The 23787-nt window shown below is 46.1% G+C and overlaps 2 protein-coding genes and 1 pseudogene across 2 annotated transcripts; all 3 read right to left on the bottom strand.

Annotated features, from left to right (window-relative positions):
• Positions 1-1283: 1283 nt before the first annotated feature.
• LOC136465102 (protein SUPPRESSOR OF NPR1-1 CONSTITUTIVE 4-like) lies at positions 1284-6243 on the bottom strand (annotated as a pseudogene).
• A 3423-nt stretch (positions 6244-9666) lies between these two features.
• On the bottom strand, positions 9667-11153 carry LOC136466566 (protein WALLS ARE THIN 1-like). The gene is made up of 3 exons (XM_066465011.1): positions 10314-11153; positions 10076-10227; positions 9667-9958 (listed from the first exon to the last, which is right to left on the bottom strand). Exons 1-3 carry the CDS (start codon positions 11151-11153, stop codon positions 9778-9780), a joined length of 1173 nt encoding a protein of 390 aa, XP_066321108.1. The 3' UTR covers positions 9667-9777.
• A 1886-nt stretch (positions 11154-13039) lies between these two features.
• Positions 13040-23236, bottom strand: LOC136466565 (serine carboxypeptidase 3-like). Its single transcript, XM_066465010.1, has 9 exons — positions 22764-23236; positions 22383-22551; positions 21627-21746; positions 20633-20776; positions 20385-20535; positions 20079-20167; positions 19737-19995; positions 13822-13955; positions 13040-13488 (listed from the first exon to the last, which is right to left on the bottom strand). Exons 1-9 carry the CDS (start codon positions 23087-23089, stop codon positions 13360-13362), a joined length of 1521 nt encoding a protein of 506 aa, XP_066321107.1. The 5' UTR covers positions 23090-23236; the 3' UTR covers positions 13040-13359.
• Between the last annotated feature and the right edge of the window lie 551 nt (positions 23237-23787).

Below are 23787 nucleotides of genomic sequence, written 5' to 3'. Positions count from 1 at the left end.
CTCTCGAACCAAAGATTGCGACATCTGGATGGACGTGGTTCATCATCACCGTCATAGGTCTGCACATGCACAGGAGCACAAGATTTATCAAGAAGGCGGTTTGGATAGGATTAGGATATCGAACTTCATGTGTTTTCTAAAATCATGGTCTATATTAAAATATGACAGTGATTCCGTATTTTCTTCTATAAATTTTCTAATAAGATTTTAGTATTTTTAAATGTATATTTATTCTAGAAAATTGTTTCTACATTTCTGATAAAGTCTAATTGATCTCTTTGAACTATTGTGAAAGTCAGATTTACCTTCCTAGTAGCTGATGTGGTGTCACATCAACCAAAACCACTTTTAAAATCACTCCGGGAGGTAAATAGGATGGTTTCAAGAGTTGAAAGATCTAAAAATCTAGTTTTCTAACTAGGATGGTTTCAAGAGTTGAAGGAGTATAAAAATCTAGTTTTCTAACTAAGGGCGATATAAATTAGACTCACACAATGTTAACAAGACCGTGTCGGTGTGAGACAAAGGGAGGAGATATGGAGAGAGAGAGATGCGCCCACGCCGGCCATGCCCGCATACCGCATTGGGCCCGCTGGGTTTGCACTAGCCGAGGCCACCTGCCCACGCCCGCGCCAAAAGCCGAGGAGAGGAGGAGAGGGATGAGGGATCACTATTGGTTGGTAATACAACCCAACTGTGATACCTATCACTGCCAGGTTGTATTAATTATTTATCACTACCGAGACTTTACAATTCGATAATAATATTCTTTTTGCTTACCAACCAACATTTGATACCTCGATTTCAACTTTGTTCTCTGAAAAGAGCAAAAGGAGCCGTAGAGTGAACTCGAATCAGTACCCATTTTGGTACTCACTAAAAGAAAACGTTATATCATGAAAAAGAGTGCAAAATTTACAAGGCCCTGTTTAGTTCCCAAAAATTTTCACCCCAAAGTGTCACATCGAATCTTGCGGTATATGCATAGAGTATTAAATATAGACGAAAAAAAACTGATTGCACAGTTTGGTTGGAAATCGCGAGACGAATGTTTTAAGCCTAATTAGGCCATGATTAGCCATAAGTGCTACAGTAACCAACATGCGCTAATGACGGATTAATTAGGCTTAATAAATTCGTCTCGCAGTTTCCAGACGAGCTATGTAATTAGTTTTTTTATTAGTATCCGAAAACCCCTTTCGACATCCCCGAAACATCCGATGTGACATCCAAAATTTTTTATTTCACGAACTAAACGCAGCCCAAGTTGGACGCGGATCTATTTAGCCAGTCCAGAAGGCCTTCGGTGGCAACTGCAAATCTAGAGTGTTGCTCTCCAACATTTCAAGGACTTTCCTCATGGATGGCCGATCTATAGGTCTTAACTGGATACACCACAAGCCAACATGGCCATCTTCCTCACAAGTTCTTTGGTGTCACTTCCGATGTCAGAGATGGTGGCGCCACCGAACTGATCCAATTTGTCGTACAACCACTGTGGAAAATAGTTGCTGCTAGTGTCTATGCCAACATCAATTTGTTTCCTTGCCCCGACCATCTCGAGAACCATCATACCATAACTATACACATCTGACTTGTTGCTCACTGCTCCATAGCTTCTGTTGAACACTTCAGGAGCTATGTAGCCTATTGTGCCTCTCATCCCGACCATGGAGATTTTGCTCTGTTTTTGTTGGCACAGCTTTGCTAACCCAAAATCTGAGATCTTTGGACAGCGGTTCTGATCCAAAAGGATATTTTGAGGTTTGATGTCAAAATGCACAATGCGGGTGTTGCAGCCATTGTGGAGATACTCGCGATTCCGATAACAATCTCAACAAGTTTATCCCAACATAGACTGTTGTCTCCTTCGGCAGACATACTTCCAAATGTATATCTCTCAAGCGAACCATTGGGCATGTACTCATAGATTAGAGCTCTTTTTCTCCCTTGCAGGCAGAATCCTACGAGAGTAACAATGTTGGCATGAGATGTTCTGCTGATGCTAGCCACTTCATTCATGAAGTCCTCCCCATCACCCTCGGTATCCTTCAGTGTCTTGACAGCTATCTCACGGCCATCAGCCAGGCTGCCTCTGTAGACAGCTCCATATCCACCTTGGCCAAGCTTGTGAGCAAAAGATTTGGTCATTCTTCTCACATCTTGATAACTGTACCTTTTAGGGTGTGATGTTCCTTGTTTTTGCAGGAAAGATTCAATCCTTGGAGCATTCCTTGACCAATTTTGCCATGGCAGCATGCCGTAATATTTCTTGTACCAGAGGAAGAACAAGGCAAGGATTATGCCTGCCCCCAATACGGAGGTGCCAGCAATAACACCTGTCAATGAATGGAAATGCATATACCTAAATGTTAGATAATATATAAAGCACCTAAAAATATATCAAAGATGCTTCTAAATGTTCAATGCTGAGACTTCACATTTGAGCAGAGTGATACTTTAGAGATGTTTGCCTAACATAGGTAGATAGTTAGGACTTATCCATTAAGATTCAAGGGGAACATTATTCTGATCTTAGTATTTACTCTGGGAGGCTACAGAGCGAGCCTGTACATTCACTCGAATCAATATCTAGGTTCCGCAACAAATTTTCTGTTTCCTTCTAAACAAGTAGTGAAGTACTAGCTAGTATGTCTTATTCAAGTCTATGCGCAACTTAGCTTGCACCATATCTCACACGTTTACGCCCCTGTAAATTGATGTTAGAGTATTAAGAAATATAGAGATGTATGAACCACACAAACATGGACTAGCTATAGGTCCGGCTGAGTACAAGTGTACAACACATGAACGAAATGTTGTCTTCTTCCTCCCTAGCTTCGACATCACATCTAGGCATGCATATCTAATTGGATCAACCCAATGACCCACTACCTGAAACATAAAGTTTGGTGTAAATACTAAATACCCACTGAGCCGACCCACTAATTTTTGGTGCTCGTCTCCAACCAACGACATTTCTTCCATCTGTGCTCCTCTCTTCTTCTTCGTGACGCCTTTCTCTTCTTCCACCACCCATGAGTGCTCTAGCGGGGCGGGCAGCCTCAAATCCCACCCCGCTTGGCGTGCTTGGGTGAGCTCCGCCCAAACACGTGGGCGGGTGAGCGAATTCGATCCCGGTGGGGCGGCCACGGTAGTGCACGAGCTCTGCCTCGGCGTGAGCGTGCGAGGAGGGCAGTTGTAGTCGAGGCTGGGGTCGGTAGGGGGCTGCAACGAACGTGCCGAAAAAGGGCGGCAGAAGACCTAGTGGTTGGGGGTGGGCATGGCGGCATATGGGGCACCTAGGGTTAGGGACGGTGGTGGACGAGGTGGCGGGGGGGGGGGGGGGGGGGGGTTGTGGCAGAAGGGGCGGCTAGGGTCGTGGGCGGTGGTAGACTAGGTTGGGTCATCGTGGAGTAGAAGGGAAGAAGTCGATCAGAACATGATGTACGTGTGGGTCCCACATATCGGGTGTCCAATGAATCTCAAATGGTGATGACTCGTCCGTGCCTCTATATCTCCTACTAAACACATAATAAAGATGACTCGCATATGACTATGATATATGAGATAGAATTGTCAAAGAGGGAGAGAGATTTATATCTTACTTCTGATGACTTTCTTGATTTTCCTTCGACCAGTGCTCCGTTGGATTATTCCATTATAGTAACCATCTGGATATATACATATATAGAAAAATAAAACAGTGAGCTGATAATTGCTCGTACGTGCACCCCTTGCTAACGCGGCTTCGATGGAGTTGGAGCCGTGCAACTGGGCCTTCTCTTGAAAAAAAAAGATCTGTCTACATGACATTCAGTTATTTTGGTCCTTACTGTCAACTGAATTTTTTCCATACACTTACACCGTCTTCTAACTATATTTACACTATCTTATTACTATATTTACAATGATATCTTCAAAGTAATTTATTAGACCGAGTGATGGAAGTTCGGAATAACACAAATATATACTAAATTTTTCAAAAAAAAATTACAAATTATTTCGATGGATTCCAGACACAGAAAAATATATGTCAAATTATTCATAAATTCTTCACAAATTTCAAAAAAAAAACAAAATCTTCACAAAAATTTGAAATTCCGTGCCACGTTGTCGCCACCGACGTCAACACCGAGGAAGGCGTAGCATCCGGCCTTGGCTGGTACTCTAAGACATGGTACTGCCACATTTGTTGCTGCTGCTGCTGCGTCGACATGAGTTGCTGTAGTTGCTTCATCATCATCGCCGACGAGGTCACAGCGGGGAGGCCGGCGCGCGGGCCGTACCCCAGGTTGCACACATACCGTGGCATTTGCGAGTCCACCCAGAGATGAGAAACGCGATCGATCAGATCCAACGCTCGAAGGGCTGGGGCGGCGTGACGCTACAAGCATCCAGCAGATCGAGCGGCAGCTCTCGGGCCGGAGTCCAGATCCAACGCTGGAAAATTCGGTTGACAGTGGCAAGTAAATAATCATTCAGCTGATGTATAGCGTTTCCGAAAAAAAAATCCAAACAAATTCCTACCCAACCCAATGCCACACAACAAAAGTATAGAAGTATAGAGGCTCGAAGACGACAGATGTCACCTTTGAGAGGGATATATAGACGACGTCTCCCTCCTTGATGCTGTCCGCGCGGGGGTTATACCTCCTGAACAGGTCTACTTCTGCCTGAGACTACAGGCCGTGGCTCGCCGCGACGGAGTCCGGCGTCTCCCCGTCACCCAGCGGGTAGGTAAGCAACAGCTTGTAGTCCGGCGACACGTCCCTGTTGGCGCAGGAGCAGGTGACCGTGACGTTCACCACCTGCCGGCGTCAAGAACATCGTTCACGCTGCTGGGGGCGGGCTGCAGCAAGGTGGCCGTGGTGAGGTTGTGGAACTTGGCCGCGACGCTGGCGTAGCTTTCTCCGCCTTGCGAGACCCTGCAGGGGAAGGATCCGGCGAGGTAGGTGGAGAATGGCGCGGACGGGAGGGCGAGGCAGCGGCAGGAGAAGTAGACGTTTATGCGGCTGTCGTCTGCGAGTATGTAATCTAGGTTGGAGTACCCTGTGTTGTAGGGCGTGAGAGTGAGCTAGTCGTTGATGCCGAAGAGGCTCGAGATGTAACTGAGGTTCTGCCCCCGCGTGATGTAGTTGTTAGAGTGCGCAGCGGAATCCGGCCTGGCTCGCTATACCCACGAGTCGACGGCCCCTCGGGCCCAGGTCCACGGGAACCCACAACATACCTAGGCTTTGGGCCTAACTCAACCCAAATGACTAGCCTGATAGGTGAGGGCTGCCCCGGCCTTATATGTTGTGCTCCCCCACCATTAATTTTCGATGTGGGACTAAACCTAACAATCTCCTCCGTCACACATCGGACCTAACTCTTCACATCACACAACACCGTGTGATCTCCGGAAGACGTTTTCCAGGCCCCGAGTCCAACGCTCCATATCACACACAAACCCCATGGGCTCCGATACCACTTGTTAGAGTGCGCAGCGGAATCCGGCCTGGCTCGCTATACCCACGAGTCGACGGCCCCTCGGGCCCAGGTCCACGGGAACCCACAACATACCTAGGCTTTGGGCCTAACTCAACCCAAATGACTAGCCTGATAGGTGAGGGCTGCCCCGGCCTTATATGTTGTGCTCCCCCACCATTAATTTTCGATGTGGGACTAAACCTAACAATCTCCTCCGTCACACATCGGACCTAACTCTTCACATCACACAACACCGTGTGATCTCCGGAAGACGTTTTCCAGGCCCCGAGTCCAACGCTCCATATCACACACAAACCCCATGGGCTCCGATACCACTTGTTAGAGTGCGCAGCGGAATCCGGCCTGGCTCGCTATACCCACGAGTCGACGGCCCCTCGGGCCCAGGTCCACGGGAACCCACAACATACCTAGGCTTTGGGCCTAACTCAACCCAAATAACTAGCCTGATAGGTGAGGGCTGCCCCGGCCTTATATGTTGTGCTCCCCCACCATTAATTTTCGATGTGGGACTAAACCTAACAGTAGTATGAGCCCAGCGCGAGGCAGTCGCGCCTGATACCGACGCTGCAGTCGGCTCCGGCGCCGCCGTCCTCGCTGCCGCCGCGGCGAGGAGGAGCCATATGACAAGAGGCTGTGGCATACTCCGGTGGGGACTGAAAGATGATAAACCCACGCCGTAGGTGAGCAAGAAAGCGGGCGGAGAGAAGCTGCAGCTGGGATCTGCAGAGATAAGAAGAACTCAACGCACATGGGCACGCAAAGACAGTGAAGAGATCTAGCAAGAAGAAGACGATCGAGTTGACCCCGAGTCTACGATCGGGAAAACTCGCGGGATCATGGGTCATGGCGCCGTCTGGTCTGATCAGGAAAATGTAGCTAGTCGATCGTGTAGTTCCTTATTATTAGATTAGCCAGCTACACAAATACTACTCAGTCAAAAACGAGAGATGACGACGGTGCCTTCATCTTCGTTAGTCATAAAAAGATAATCAACCATGCTTCGTGTATACTCCATTCGTCCTATAATATAGCGCATTCTTAAGCATTCAAAAATTTTATCCAAATATATATAATGCCCCGTTTGGATGTCTGCATTGAGACCATGGTATTGGAATTGGAAATGGCAGACCCCAATTCCACCTGTTTGGATGGTCATGGTATTGGAGTCTAGAAACTAGCCTCGATTCCGCGAGATATTCCCTTCACCTAGCGTGACCCCGAAGCAATACCGAGCCGAGACCCTCCGTATTGGAGGGAATCGCATCCCCTTCTCCGCTCGTCGTCTTGAGCTCCGGCGCCGGCCCCTTTGTCCCCTCGCAGCCAGCCCCTATGTCCCCTCGCCGGAGCTCCTCCACCCCCTCGCGCGCCCCTATGAAGAGTGGTGAAGGCAGAGATGGGGAAGATGAGCCGTGTCTGCTCGAGCCCGACGCGAGATGAGGATAGGCGGGGTGGGGCGGGCGCCGTCGCAGCGACCAGAGGCGGCCGGCCGAGCAGCTCCTATGGTCCCTGGCTGGGTGAGTGCGCGCCTGCGGGGCGGATCTGGTGGGGAGCTCGACCGCCGGTGTAGGTGGAGTGAAAGGGCGGGGCGGATTGGGGCTCGTCACGAGATTGGGGAAGCGCTGCCTGGCCGGGCCAGGGTCGAGCTCCTCCATGGCCGAGCCAGGGTCAACCTCTTCCATGGCCGACCCAGGGTCAAGCTCCTCCATGGCCGAGCCGGGGTCAAGCTTGAGCTCCCCCATGGCCAGGGCCGGGGCGGCCTCCACCTCTGCTCTCTAGGCCGAGGCCACCTCCGCCTGTGTGCCTTGCTCGTCGTGCGAGCGGTGCCACGGTGGGGATTGGCCGATTGGGGAAGAAGATAGGGAATTCCTCGATTATGTACATCCAAACAGGAATTGGCATTTGATACGTCACTCGATTCCAGATAGAAAATTCATCTACATCCAAACAGCAGATTTGGTATTTAGTCCATTTTCAATACTGGGTCTGATTTGGTATTGGTACCAATTCAATTCCAGTGTCTCCAATATCTACATCCAAACATACCCTAAGGGATTTTAGGGATAAGAGATAGTTTTGCAGTAAGTAATAGCACAAATTCGGTAGGTATTGTATCGTTTGTTGTCATACATCAATCGATCTTCATTAATTGGCTTGATGATAGCGTCTGATTAGAAAATAAAGTAAGGATATATATGTCTTTTTGATCCTCTACTTAATTTATATTATAAATTTATTACAGGATAGAGGGAGTATCTCTATTGCCGCATTCTCTAAGTATCGGCATTCCCGCTTCAACTTGTATTGTTGCTCTATTTATGAAGGGTGGACCAAAAAGCACGTCTAATATGATCATGTTTACATCCATTTTACTGCTAAACTTTAGTCCTTGCTTGGGTGTTTGGATTCATGACAAAAAAAATGCTAAAAGTACAAAATAAGGTGTCATTCACACCCTCAATGCTTTTAGCTCAATTTTGCACCTCTTGAGGTGCAAATGGACTAAACTTTAGTATCCCTTTGGCTCACTTTTAGCCTACCTGTTTAGATCCATTTGTCAAAAAAAAATAGGCTAAAAGTGCAGGGCAAAAGTTTTGTCATAGGAAATAAACATGGCCTCGAAAATAACCTAACCTAAAGTAAGAGTATGGCCCCGTTTGGCACAGCTCAACTTCACCATATAAGCTGTTTTTTTTTTGCAAAATAGCTTCATGAGCAACTTTTTTGTTGAAGCTAAGTTGTTTTGGAACAAGTGTTTGGCAAAACAGCTTCACATCATTGAACAATGAATAGAATGACTATAATATGGGAGATGAAGTTAGGATAAGCTACTTTTTTAGCTTCATCTCAACTCATATCTTTGTGAGGGGAGGAGAAAAACAACATCACCATGAAACTGTTTTGGAAATGAGTGTTTGACAAAAAAAAAAGAAGCTTACAACAGCATATAAAGCTGTTATGAGCTGTGCCAAACAGATTCTATATATAACTTCTTCTTTTTTTTTTGTTAAAAATCACATCGCTTCTATCAACCAAATAAACCACACACACTTCCTTTTGCGTTACCTACCAGAAAGGGTCCCATCGTTATTTTTACTTCGTTCCGGAAAATTCTGCTCCTGTAGTCGAGTTGGTCTCACATGAAAATTATCGCAAGTTGCAATGCTGATACGTATAGAGATTTGCTCCTCGAAAAAGGAGAGAGATGTTTGGACATGCGCTGGACTGGTGGCCGCTGGTCTCTTGTCCTAATTTGGCCGGTTGGCAGAGCCACCATCATCTTCAAACTAATTGCGCTTAAAGTTGTTTGATTTGATTTTGTTTTAATTAAATGTTTTCAAATGGCATCTGAAGTAATGAACCTTGCGATGTGCGAGCATCATCTGAGAATGTGCTGCACGCGAGACGCGACCTCCGCGACTTGGCGGCGCATGCATGACCTGGCGGACGCAGGCGAATCGTATCATGAGGGTCAAATTCGTTTTTTTTTTGTCTATTAATTATGTAACTTTAAAAAATGGAGTCTAATTAAGAGATTATTCCGTAAACTATATACCTATTATATTATGATGAATGTATACATATTCTCTCTATCCTGAATTATGGAGTATCTAATTAAAAGTAATGTTAGGACTAGTAAATAAAGAGTGTAACAAAAAAGACTAATTTGCCCTTCACAAATTAGTTAGATAGGCATAGTTTTAAAAGGCAATTATATATGCATGTCATTGATTTTGTCAGCATGAATTATTTTGGGCAAGACGATGCTTAAAAGGTATGAGTACATGCATGCATCTATGTGATTTAAAAGACAACCACACATTGATAGGGTTAAAAGCAATCCAAATTGTTTTGGAGAGCCCGTTTAGAAATCCAAATTCCATCAACTCTTGGAGGAGCTCTGAATATTCGTACTAATTGCTATATAATGTCGCCATGTGAGTACGTGACTGATGACTGACGACATATCATGCATGGCACTTGACACTCACGCTATCAGTCAACTGTCCCTCCGAAGCTCACCAAAAAAGGTCCAGTTGCAAATATAAAACAAAAACAGCTGCACCTGCAGTTTGCTGACGAAAGGTTATTACAAGTGAACACAACACAGAGCCATGTGATGGGTGATGGATTAATTGATATATAATTAACCTAACATGTTGCTGAGGCGATGGACGTTAACTACCAGATGCTATCACTACGATACGGTACGACGGGTGCAGTGCATCCCAGCCATGCATATAGGACTACTCGTGCATGAAAATGATTGGATTGGATTGGATCGCATCACACGGCGGACTCCAAGGTCGCCGGCGATGGCAGCAGCGGCTGCTTCAGGCAGGAGGCGGCCGCGTCGGGCTCGTCGTCGCAGACGCCGGCGGCTTGCTTTGCAGCGAGCGCCCTCTCCTCGCTCTTGCCCCAGAGCACCAGGTAGAGTCCAGCGATGATGAGCACTGCCCCCATGATCCTGCAAAGGATTCGAGAAACGAATCATGCAAACATTTTTCTTCTTCTTTTAATTATATCGATGGAGGGAGACTCGAAGAAGAAAGAAAGATATCGATCGATCGGGTACGTTACGTACCCTCCGAGGTAGAATTGCTCGCCGAGGAGCAGCGACGCCATGACGGCGACGAGGAGCGTCTGCACGGGCTGGTACACGGCCACGAACACCGGCCCGCCGCGGTCGATGCACCACGTCTGCACCGCGAAGGCCACGCCGGACGCCACCAGCCCCTGTTCCAAGCGCCATATGCATGTCGTGTCATGTCACCTTCGATTCTTGCCATGCCATATGATCACCGCGTGCTACTCGAACTCACCGCGTAGAGGATGGTGAGCAGCTCGGAGCCGGAGGTAAGCGTCCACGCGGCGGCGTCGCGCTCGACGACGGCGGCGATGGCGAGGAACTGGAGGAGGCCGAAGAAGCAGGTGTAGGAGGTGACGGACAGACGCGCTGGGTAGCGCTTGAGCACGGGCGCCTGCAGCACCAGCCAGCCGGACCACGACAGGCAGTGGCCCATGAGGTAGACGCACCCCAGCGCCCAGCTCTTGCTGCTGTTGTTGCCGGCTGCCTGCGGCGGCGCGACGGCGGTCACGGTCACCACGGCCGCCGCCGGGCCGAAGACGGCGGGGCCCTTGAAGAGCGTGATGACGGTGGCGCCCGCGACGCAGAGCAGCGTGCCGGCCGCCTTGGCGAGGCCGTCGCGGCGGCGGAGGCGGACGCGCTCGATGCCCAGCGCGGCCGCCATCGCGAAGGTGATGGCGGGGACCGAGTTCTGGATCGCCGAGGCGAACGTGGGCGACGTGTTGTCAAGCCCCAGCAGGTAGAAGCTCTGGTTGGTGGTGATCCCGCACAGCGCCAGCAGGAAGAACTGGAGCAGGAAGCCGGGCGTCATGGCGGGCCTGTCCTTCCTCTCCAGGAAGTAGGCGAAGGGGGCGAGGAGGCAGAGCGCGATGAGGTTGCGGTAGACGGGGAAGACGAGCTTGCTGACGCCCATGTTGAGCGCCAGCCGCGACACCACGTGGAAGCCGGCGTACCCGAGCTGCAGCGCCAGCATCGCCACGTGCAGCCGCGCGCGCTCCGTCTTCGCCGCCGCCGGCCCGCCGCCGCCGGTCGTCGCGGCGCCGCCGCCGTGCAGGCCACGCACGTCGTCGCCCATGATCGATCGATCGCCTACCTGGCCACGTGCTACAGCTAGGTGTCGTTGACACCACCACACCTGTAGGCTGCAGCTGCTGCAAGTAGCGATGGAGAGACAGGACCGAGCACAGCACAAGTGTGTCAAGTGTGCAGCTGCTGCAAGATGGATGGATGGTGCTGCAGGTGCAGGTCCGTATATATACTGGTAGGGAAGGAGCTGAGATGCGTGGTTGCAGCGGAAGCGACAGGTGGTGGTGAGCTGTGTGGCCCTGTGGGTGTGGGGCCTGCTCGTGCGTGCTCCATGGCTGCAGGGGGAAGGAGAGCTAGATGTCATGTCGCAGTGTGCTTGGACATGACCTGCTGTCGCAGACATGCATGTCGGTCGCCTCGCCCACGGGCCACGACGTCTGAGGATCAGCTCAGCTGCTGCCTGCAACTGCAACTGGCCTGGTCCTGCTCGCGCTGTGCTCTGCTCTGCTTCTTCTCCCTCGCTCAGGTCAGAGAAGAGATCGGGTTGGTGGTCTGGCTCAGGCTGGCTGGTTGTTCAGTACTGGGGGCACGGGGCACCCACTGCCCGTGTGCACCGTGGCGGGGCCACCCTGCAGGCTCCCATGGAAACAAGCCAGCACCTACAAATACTCAGGCATCCACCATTTTTGTTGGTGCATTTGCCTTCACACTGCACTGTGTTTTCTTGCACCCTGCCACCAAAGATCATGAGCCTGACGGCCATCAACTCACTTTTGCTGCCATTTTGGTGTCCCTTCTTCTTCGGTACTACTCCTGCTATACCACATTGTCTCTGGTTAGTTACCCTGTCACAGTAGGCAACAAGCTTAGGGTGTGTTTGGTTCCTACAGGAAAATTTTAGTCCATGTCCCATCGAATGTTTGGACACATGCATGAAGTATTAAATATAGACGAAAAAATAACTAATTGCACAGATTGTGGCTAATTTGCGAGACGGATTTTTTAAGCCTAATTAGTCTATGATTTGACAATGTGGTGCTACAGTAAATATGTGCTAATTACGGATTAATTAGGCTTAATAAATTCGTCTCGTAAATTAGTCTCCATCTATGTAATTAGTTTTATAATTAACTTATATTTAGTTCTCCTAAATAGCATCCGAACGTCCGATGTGACATGGACTAAAATTTAGTCCATGGAATCAAACATCCCCTTACTTTACTTAGGTCTCTCCACCTATGACCTGCTAGTACATGCTAACGTGTTCATCAAAATTCCTAGCACCAGATCTTGCAGATCTAGGCAGTGTAACTATCCCTTGGTATACTTACTTAGCGTGCCTGGTGACTATGTGTGTGTTAGACAAAAAACTAGAGACTATATATAAAATTCAGGTATAGAATTGATCCAGCTTCCTGTGCTTTTGTCCCTCCTGGCTGCTCACATTCTTGATTCTTGCATCTCAAACTCTACCTAGCTGGAGATGCATCTCTTCTGGAGGTCCTACACGATTCTCTTGCTTGCTGCACGCCTCACTTGTCTATCACATCATATCATGCAGTGCCACCTCAAAAGCTTCAGGGAGGGGAGGAGAGGAGAGATTAGAGAACCCTAGCCCCCTTCCCATGTGAGCCAGCCAGCAGAGTAAGTAATCCTGCACTGCCTGTGGTTGGTTAGTTGGTGAATGAGATCGATCTGTGGTGATCCCAAGAAGTCTCAACTTTTCAGCAGTGTCTCCTTTAAAAAACTTCCGAATGCGCGAATGCGAGAGGGACACAGTGTTGGCAAACAGCAATGCAAATCTAAGGACCACTCCTTTTTCCATGTAAATTATATATATATGCAGCTCAAAACTAACCAGCAGAAATGCATGTGAGCTCCAGTCAGTGAGCGTGCGGATCAGACAGCAAATCGCCAAGAGGGCTAGACAGCAAATTGCCAACAGTAATTCAGACACTAGTATATTTTTTTAATAAAAAAATACTATTTGTCTTTCTGGATCAAAGGGTGTATACATGAGATGCTTTACAAGAGCAGCAGACAAGGTTTCCAACATTGTCCCTTTGTATTGGACTTTTCATCAACAGCATGGATGAGTGGGACTTTAGTTACATACATTGCACGGCCAACGTTATTAGTATCAGGGAGGGTTAATCAATGGAAATAACAAGCTTCAATTCAGTGATCGACACGCTCCTTGGAATGACACCTCAGACTACCTAGTAATTAAGCAATTCCCTTCACGTTCATGCCGATCACATCGCCGCCTTCAAAACCATCGTTTCGGGGAGCGATTCCTTCAGTTTCCCTTGGGTGAATCTCCTCAGCATCTCCAGGGAAGCTTTCGGCTGGTCCATTGGAACCATGTGACCCGCATTGTGAACCTGCATTTGCATTTACGGAGGAAACATATACTTGTGAGTTTATTTTGTTTTCGGTCTTCGCATATATATACCTAAAACTTGCTGTTGGATGTTATCGATCCGCAGGTGTGGAAGGGTTCTAAAGCACTAAACAGCCAGCCAGGTTGAGCGGTCCCTTTTCATGTTAGTATGCAGTTATGAAAAGATATTACTATGTTATCTTGGCACATTTTGTGAAGTATGCCTACGTTTAGCGTAACCACTCTTAATTTTGCCAGCATGAAACATCTCCTTTTGGGGAAAGAACCGGGTACTAGGAAACATGGTAAAGTGAAAAGAGTGCTAGATCACAACCTTAAGGAAGCTGAGTGGTCCGTGGCTTTTCAGAACTCCAGCTTCGGCACCGTCTACAACAAACGATAAGTCAGAAGAGGATACAAAGTCTTTCTGGCCAGACCATTCCATGGAGTGTACCCATCTCGAGTTTCCTGCCCAAACACAAAGACATTCAAAATTGTATACTTGGTGCCTTAACTGCAAAACCATTAAAGAATCTGATGATGCACAATTGCACATGCAAGAGAATTAACGATAGAGGGTTACTTTTAAGTAGGATACTTGTTACATCAATATTGAATTATTGATTAAAGGTCTTCCATATCTGAAAGTTTGCAACTTGCAGCTGAAATGACCATGTTAGCATTTGTACTTTTTTCGAAGGGAAGATTTCTTTTCAGTTTCCGAAGACAGAAAAACAAGACAAAAAGTGCTACAATAATGTTGTTTTGTCCCCTCTACTTCAGAAAGGACTATTTAGCAACAAATATTTCATAGAGAAACATTTTTTTCTTTTACGAATTGACAGGCAAACCAATTTGATAACAAGTTTGCATTATTTGCAAACATGACCATTGTGGGCTGTCTATAGTTTCCATGGGCCTAGAGCCCACTATGTATGTTGGTGTATATGTATATTATTATGTGAAAAAAGGAAAGACAGAGAGAGTTCTAGAGTTCCCAAAAGCTTCGTTGTTCTACATGGTGTCGGAGCCTGGCTGGCGACGTCGGCGGCAACCGTCGCAGCGACTACGGCGGCGGACCGTCGCAGCGACTACGGCATGGTGAGACCATGCGAGCAGGCAAGAAAGGGCTCCTGCAGCACTGCTCGTGGGAACGGCGTGTGCGTGAGCAGGCAAAGAAGGGTCTTGGCGGAGCTGATTGGAATCGATGAGGGGAGCTTCCAAATCGAGCGATGGTGCTGCAGGAAGACATTGGTGAGTATTAGGAGCAACTCCTATAGTTCGAGGCGGAGTAGGCTGCTATGCAGTGAAGAAAGAGCAGCCACAAGTCTGATTTTCGAGTGTTCTGCTTCTGGGGAAGTTGGCCACGGCCCACGGCGGACGGTCGATCTGCAGGCAGCAGTCCTCAACGGTAGAAAGGCGCAACACAGGCTTGCTTGCTCTGCATCAGGAAGCAGGGAAGCTCGAGCCTCCATCAGGAAGAAGGGAAGCTCGAGCTGTGGATTGAAGGGATAGAAAGAGTGGTGTTTCTGGTGGTGGCTTGCTTGCTCAAGAGTAGACAGGGAGTCACTATGGTTGGGTACTGATTGGGAGTGGTAAGGAGGAGGATTGGAGCAGGGACTGAAGAAAGGCGCTGGTTTTGCTAATAGGAGAGAAATTTGGTGGCAGTTTACTGCTTGGCAGTGGTAGGACTGCAATCGAAGGTAATCCTGGGTGGATTTGGTGCTTCTTCTGATTTGGGAAAATAGAGGAGAGCACCGTGAGGGAGAAATTGTTGTCGACCTGTGAGGGAGCACCTCTGTGGATTTGATATTTCAGCAGCTGTGTTGGAGCATACTGTAGTTGTGCTGTTGCTAGCTAGTGGAGGTTTGAGTGCTTGAGGAAGAGGAGGTGCAGTGTGGTGATGCTCAAATTGAAGTCCATATTGTACAAGATTTATGAGAGGTTGAAGGAGAAAAGAAAGGGGATTGGATTTGCTAGCTGGTGGAAGAGGTTAGAGAGAAGTTGCGGCTTGTGCTAAGCCACTGATTTACTGAGGGAACAAATTGATACTGCTACTACTGTGTAGAGTGATAGCAGCAACTAAGCAATGGCAGAAAGTGGAAGGATTGAGCAGATGTTTGAGAAGTTGGCTGACATCCTCACCGCTAAGGAACTTGTGAAGCTAGCTCAATTATTTTTGGCGAGGACTTCTGAACTAATGTCAGGCTACAGAAGATTCAAATGGGAAGGAGAAGATGGAACAATTGCAAGGAAGCTCAAGGGGGAGCCGAGTTTCCAAAGGAAAATAAAAAGGCGACTATGCTCGGCAATCTCATCAATCTTGCTCGTCCTGACAAAGGTACATCTTATGCAAATTGGATACTTGATTCAGGTGCATCTAGGCATTTCACGGGTGCATCTAGTGAGTTTGAATCATATAGTGCATATCCATCCACACATAGTGAGACTATTCAAACAGCTAATGGAACATGCCAACCTATTAAAGGTGTTGGTTCAGTAAAATGTTCTCCATCAATTACACTGTCATCGGTTTTGCATGTCTCCTCCTTTCCAGTTAACCTACTATCATTAAGTGCTTTAGTTGATCAAATGGACTGTCGGGTTTCTTTTGATCGGGAAAATTGCATCATTGAGGACAAGAAGACAGGAAAAGAACTTGGAATTGGCATCAGGTATGGTGGGCTATGGTTCCTAGACCAAAAGAAAGATGACAAGTTCTTGGGCGCTGCACTAACAGCAAGTATGAATGATGATGAAGCTAAAGTGATGCTCCAGCATTGTCGATTAGGCCATTTATCATTTGATACTATGGTAAAAGTGTTCCCAGAGATGATGAGGAAGGTGGACAGGAGAAAGCTTGTGTGTGATGCATGTGAATATGGAAAGCATACAAGATCGACATATGTAAGAAGGGGTCTAAGGAGCTTATCTCCATTTATGCTTATTCACTCTGATGTGTGGACATGCCCTGTTACCTCTATTAGTGGAATGAAGTACTTTGTGACCTTTATTGATTGTTATTCACGTATGACCTGGATATATCTCATGAAACACAAGAGTGAAGTACTTCAATGCTTTCGGAATTTTTGCTCACTTGTTGGGAATCAATATGATGCTCGAGTTAAGGTGTTGAGGACAGACAATGGAACAGAGTATGTGAACAATGAGTTTGGCAATTTTCTATCAGCTTCATGGAATATTGCACCAGACAACATGTCCTGATACACCTCCACAAAATGGAGTAGCTGAAAGGAAAAATTGTCATATCTTGGAGATTGCACTGTTCACTTATGTATACTATGAATGTGCCTAAGTTTCTATGGAGTGAGGCCGTGATGACAGCCGTATATTTGATTAATCGTACACCTTCTAGATTGCTTGGATGGAAAACTCCTTATGAGATGTTACAAGGAGTGAATGTGTTTACTGTTCCACCGAAGGCTATATGGGTGCACTTGCTTTGTCAGGGATCATAGGCCAGTCTATGGGAAAGTTGGATCCACAAGCAATTAAGTGTATATTTGTGGGTTATTCATCAAGTCAAAAAGGGTATACTTGTTGGTTTCCTACTGAACGAAGGCTCTTTGTTAGTATGGATGTGACATTTCGGGAATCTGAACCTTATTACGGGGAGAAGACTGATCTGAACTCCTTGTTTGAGCTTGGTGATCCAAGCATGAGTGTGGATGATCGAGAAGGAGTGGATGATATGGACATATGACAAGAGAAGGAAGACAATCAATCAAGGGCAACAAAAGCTATCAGCGGACTAATTCCAGTCCATCCTGAATAATTCTAATGCGAATGAAAGGCAAGGAAATAGAAATATTGATAACATGGATGCAAGGTAGAAAACCAGGCATTGTGCATGTTTATACTAGAAGAAAGAAAACTGCTGATGTGCAGTCTGTGGAGCAGCAAGTTGAGCAACCACAATTGGTGGAGCAACAACCTTCTTCAGCTGGTGATGTTGAAATTGGTGATGATGAGGTTGAGCAGTCTATTGAAACAGGGGGAGAAGAAGTCGACCTTTCCATTGGTTTGCCTATTGCTCTAAGAAAGGAAGCAAGGAGTACCGCTGGGAAACCTCCTAGCAAGGTATGGCTTTGAGCACGACATAAGTAATTATGTCTCATATGAATCATTGTCTCCTGCATATAGAGCATTCCTTGCTTCATTACAATCTGCATATATTCCTAGAGATTGGAGAGAAGCAAAACAGGATCCCAAGTGGCGTGAGGCCATGATGGAGGAGCTTAGAGCTCTTGAAAAGAATAAAACTTGGGACCTTGTGAAACTACCTGCAGGAAAGAAAGCTGTAAGCTTGTAAATGGGTGTTCACTGTGAAGCGAACTCCTGATGGTAAGGTTGAAAGATTACAAAGCTCGACCTGTTGCAAGGGGTTATAGCCAAACATATGGCATTGATTATGATGAGACATTTGCCCCGGTGGCAAAGATGAGTACGGTGAGAACTTGATCTCTTGTGTGGCAAATTTGGGTGGCCCTTGCATCAATTAGACGTAAAAAATGCTTTCTTGCATGGTGATCTCAAAGAGGAGGTGTACATGGAGGTTCCACCTGGTTATTCTAAGCCAGAGATGGTTGGAAAGGTATGTAGGACTAAAGAAGTCTTTATATGGCCTCAAGCAATCTCCACGGGCATGGTTTGATAGGTTTAGACGTGCCTTATGTGCAATGGGATACAAACAATGCAATAGGAGATCATACCATATTTTATAAACATTTTGGGCGCAAGATCACTGTGTTGGCTGTATATGTGGATGATATCATTATTACTGGTGATGATGAAGTAGAGATCAAATGTCTCAAGGGGAATCTAAGTAGGGAGTTCGAGGTCAAGGACCTTGGTCAACTTAAATATTTTCTTGGTATTGAGATTGCACGAAATCCAAAGGGTATTGTTCTATCGCAAAGAAAGTATGTTATGGACTTACTTAGTGAAACTGGCATGCTTGGATGTCGTTCTGTATCAACACCGATTGATTCCAATCATAAGTTATGTGCTGAATCAGGTAACCCGGTGAACAAAGAAAGGTACCAGAGGCTTGTTGGACGATTGATATATTTATGTCATACAAGGCCTGACATTTCTTATGCTGTGAGTGTTGTGAGTAGATATATGCATGATCCTAGGAGTGGACGTTTGGATGCGGTATATCGAATTTTACGCTATTTGAAGAGTTGTCCTGGAAAAGGACTTTGCTTCAGGAGTCATGGTCATTTGAATGTGGATGGTTATTGTGATGCCGATTGGGCTAGTTGCCCTTGATGATAGAAGATCTACATCAGGATATTGTGTCCTTTGTTGGGGGGAACTTGGTGTCTTGGAGGAGCAAGAAGCAAGCTGCTGTATCGCGTTCAACAGCGGAAGCAGAGTATAGAGCTTGTCTCTTGTTGTTTGTGAGATGTTGTGGATAAGGAGTCTCTTATCAGAGTTAAATGTACTAAGAAAAGGTGCTTCGAAGCTTTGGTGTGATAATAAGTCAGCTATCAACATTGCCAATAATCCAGTCCAACATGATAGAACTAAGCATGTTGAGGTTGACCGTTTCTTTATCAAGGAGAAGATAGACGAGGGTACACTAGAGTTGAGTCATGTAATTTCGAGAGAACAATTAGCTGATTGTCTAACAAAGGGTTTGGGTGTAAAAGAGTGTGAGTTAGCGTGTAGCAAGATGGGGATGATAGATATCTATCACCCATCTTGAGGGGGAGTGTTGGGCTGTCTATAGTTTCCCATGGGCCTAGAGCCCACTATGTATGTTGGTGTATATGTATATTATTATGTGAAAAAGGAAAGACAGAGAGAGTTCAAGAGTTCCCAAAAGCTTCGTTGTTCTACAACCATTCTAGATGGTCCACATTTATTTGCCAGCTCATTGAGATTCATCCATAACCCCATAATTAGGCAGACAGAAAAAAAAACTGTCAGCTCGACTGATTGTGCCTATAATGCCTTCAAAACTGGTCAGGGGACAGAGTGCAAAATTCATTTATGCAGCTGAAATTTTACTGTGCTAACCATATGTTGCAATGAGTAAATCAATAGATTTGATGAATGTCAGTCCTACAATTATTTTGCATTCATAATTAATAATATGGTCGACAAAAGATAGATCTACGTGCAGAGAAGGCATGTCCATAGTCATGATCAAACAATAGATGAAAGACTGTAAAATAAAATACATAAATAGGTAAACAAAATTATGGAGCCCCTGCTTACCGAGCCAATTGCATATAAGGTCATACTCCCCAGCATATATAAGCACGTTAATCCCATCCTCAAGTAGAGCCGGGATGCCGACTTCCAAATTCCTCATCCAGTCTGTGAGCATTGCTTCATAAACAGTAGTACTGCAAGACACAAAATCAATGTCACCAACTCCAAGTGCCTCTTTGACCGCTTTGTCACCAAAGAACTTCTCCAGGTTTGAGAAGTCATAGCAAAGTTTCCCTTCACATTCCTTCCTCACGTCATAGTACTGCAAAGAGGCCATTGATGTGTAAGGCTTCTCGACCTTAGTCAACAGCAAGACGTTCATATAGCAGGGCATTGTTTACTCACATTCTTTGTCCCAACAAGCTTCATGATGGAGTTGAAAATATTATTGCAGACCATATAAGCTGCCATGCATGATGCTTTCCCATCAGTACCTGAAACATTAGCAGGGTTAGTACTGGGTATGAATCCTTTTATTTAACATAGAGTGCGAGGATGTGTCATTCCAATGAAACTTTTAAGTACTACATTAATCCTCTTCTGCTAGATTCAGGAAGGTCACCATATGTTGATGTAAAAGTTTTTCGATGATTACTAGAAAATAAAATCGTGCAATGTTCACAAAGGTTTCTTTGTAGTACAAGTACTCACCACACATCTTAATTGCAAATTCACATGGTGGGATGAACCTATTGATCCTTTCGTAGTCGGATTTCTCAATAAGATTCATTTCCAGCGCATAGTCTGTGTAGGCTTTGTATTGGATTTCTGGATCAGTGAGACCATTACCGATAGCAAATCCCTAGAATAAGATTAGTTAAGAATTCACAAAAGTTAAAAAAGGGAACTGAGAATGGAAAAGGGTTGAAAAGTTGATGCAAAGAGGCTAATACTCGTACCTTCAAGTTTATATGAATGCCCTCGTTTGCTTTGTTTCCTTGGTGAACTCTGCTTGCAAATGCTGGAATGTAGTGCCCAGCATAAGATTCTCCAGTTATATAGAAGTCATTCTTTGCAAATTCTGGGTGCTTCTTAAAGAACACCTGAAATGGCAGTTTAGAGCAATTAAATAACACCCATGAGTCCATCACTTGTGTTTTTCTCAATTCCACCCAACACAATCAAGCAATATACCAATAGCCCAATTCCCAATATATGATTCTGCTACAGGAACCCTTCCCTTACATTTGGTGCCAATTGAGATCCAACTTTTAGATCACAATAGCAAAGGTGATTCATGATCTTTACTACCTCTAATGAAGCTATGCAGCCAAATTTGCCATAATCCTTTATACTTTTATGCAAAAAGGTCCTCTCAGCCTTGCTAGCATCTAAGGGCACCAATCAGCACAGTGGACTTGCTGAAGAGAATAAAAAGCTTATATAGGCGTATATATGCCTCCACTGTTGGTGCCTTACCACCGTGTATGATTTATTTCTGAAACCTTCTCATAATAAATAATTTTAAAAAGCCTAGACACTAAATTTTCAATTTGACCCATTTATCCAGGCCATGGACGGTGGTGTGGCCAAATCCTTGGTTGAGCAGCCAATGTAGACATCATGCGAAGGCCACCATGGCAAAAAAGGTCAAATATGTAAATCTTGTGGGATAAGGCTTATTATTAATAAAAAAAGGTTTTAAAAATCCCATGTGTGATCATTCTTTCCTGAAATAATTAAGAAAGTTCCCCTTCTGTATTTAAGGAATGTATGTATAATATGTTATGACTTCTTTATGCTAAATAACATCTTAGTTTCAGCTTCTGTCCTCAACTACTATTTGAAAATGAACTGACCGAACTTCTATGGTGTGATCATACAGCACATGGAATCGATGCAATAAAAGAGAGAGAGCACAACAGCCAGACATAATTGATACAAAAGTAGCACCTGAAGAAAGTCATATAGGTCATTGCTGACACCAGTTTCATCATGACGAGTATCACGATCATCAGAGCTGTAGCTAAAGCCAGTTCCGGTTGGCTGATCAACAAATATGATATTTGAGATCTGCAGACATCAAGTCATATCAGAAACAGAGGAGGTCAAGTCAACCTATAGCAATGAAATTGACATGATCTATGTAATTCAACATAAGGTGGGAGCTGTGCAGCAATAAGAACTTTCTACAACGATATACTGAATTTAGTACAATCTCTTTCCAGAAATAGGGAAACAGCTCTCTAAATAGTTAAGCTGCAGTACTATAGTAAGCATGCTTGCTGCTGCTGGGCTTGTAATTGTAACTAACTAATACCATGGAGCTATTGGAAGTTGGTCGATTAAGAGGCCCAATAAGTAGATAAAGATAGCAAACATGGTGAGCTGGTTATAAGCGTTTACCTAAAGTTAGTAAATATAGATAGTAGTAGTAACAAATATGCCTATTCTGGTTTATGGACAAGAAAATATTTTCTTCCACAACTGCTAGCAGACAGAAACATTGAAAGTGACCTTTTCACTAACGGCTTAACTTGACTATTGCTACTCTAGTCAACATAGGTTGAAGTAGTTAAGGTTTGTTGTTTTCTTCTTAAAATTGATTGCAAGCAAAACTGGAATGTTCAGTTTGAGACTTGTTACTGTAAGTGACAACCCTGACGAGACAGGGGATCATAATAAAAGAGGTAGGATTCGATTACTTACTGTGTCCCAACCGAATTTGTTCCAAACAAGCGACATGTTGTTGGCGATGGTGAAGGGCCCGTTCTCGTAGAAGACGGCCAACTCGCTGCTGCAGCCGGGCCCTCCGGTGAGCCAGATCACGACGGGGTCCTCCTTCTTGCCCCTCGATTCGAAGAAGAAGTAGAACATCCTGCAGCAATCAAGGCACACAAAGCGCGTCCAATTCAATGTCGCAAAATTGCTCGTTCTTTTATTTTTTTTATCAGTCAACCACACGCAACGCAACTCAACGGGAAAAATCGCGTCTTGTTTGGTCCCATCAAACGCTCTGGACTGCCGTTACAAACGTTGGGACCTCTAATTTGTTTCAAACCAAAGATCCAAGCTTTACAGCACAATCACCTGGCGTCGTGGGTGTGCGGCAGGCGGAAGTAACCGGCGTGGTGGCCGAGGTCCCCGACGCCGTCGGGGACGCCGGGCAGCCTGATGCGGCGCTCCAGGAGCTCCCCGGGCGCCACACTGGGCCCGTCGCCGCCGCCCGCGCCTGGCCCCGCCTCCTTCTCCTTGGGCAGGAGGTTGAGCGCGCGGATGAGCCGCTCCGCCTGCGCCGCCGGGAAGGTGGCGTCGCGGGGCAGGCGGAGGCCGCCTTCTCCGGCGGCCGCCGCCCCCGCCACCACAACGGCGACGGCGGCGAGGCAGAGGAGAACCGGGAGGCGTGAGGATGCCATCGGGGGAGGAGGAGGATGGATGAGTGAGTTCGTGGGGATTGGATGGAATGGAAGTGGAACTGGCAGCGGTTTCTCCTCCGATTTATAGGTAGCGTCCGTCGCGTTGAAGTCCGGTGGCGTTTCAAACGGACTAGCACGAGAGGCTTCCTCTCGTCAGGTTTGGTGGTTTCAGTATTCACAATGGCTTCAGTACTAAACTAACTAAACCTTGCTTGCAAGCACAGACCAAAGAGATTCCTTTCATTTGTGCCCTTGTGAAGATTTGGCGTACACCTTACTACGATGGATTCATCGTGTAACTTCGAACTCTGTTACTATTGTACATCGCCGTCGCGATGAATAACAACCAAAGGAAGAAGTAGAAAAAAAACAGGGATTCTGCAGAAATTATGAAATTATTAGAAGAGTTAATTACTAGTATTTTTTTTTGGAAGAATTGACAGATTTTTCATGGTGATGTCAGTGTCACTAGTGTCGGTTCCGCCGACACCCGGAACAACGCGCTCATCGTTACCATCAGGTATTCAGGTCATGGCGAGCTTTTAATCTTTGATGCATGCTTGGTGTGTGTGCTTCTCTTCTCCCGCCCTGCTTTCCGATCCGTTGCAACTGAATCGGCAGCGTTTCAGTTGAGCCACCCATAACGATAAGTCGATTACGGTGTGAGACCTAAATAAATGCAACTGAAATAACCTTGC

The sequence above is a fragment of the Miscanthus floridulus genome, chromosome 7 (assembly GCF_019320115.1).
Source record: "Miscanthus floridulus cultivar M001 chromosome 7, ASM1932011v1, whole genome shotgun sequence".
In the NCBI taxonomy this organism is placed as follows: Eukaryota; Viridiplantae; Streptophyta; class Magnoliopsida; order Poales; family Poaceae; genus Miscanthus; species Miscanthus floridulus.
This window is presented reverse-complemented; position numbering and strand designations above follow the sequence as displayed.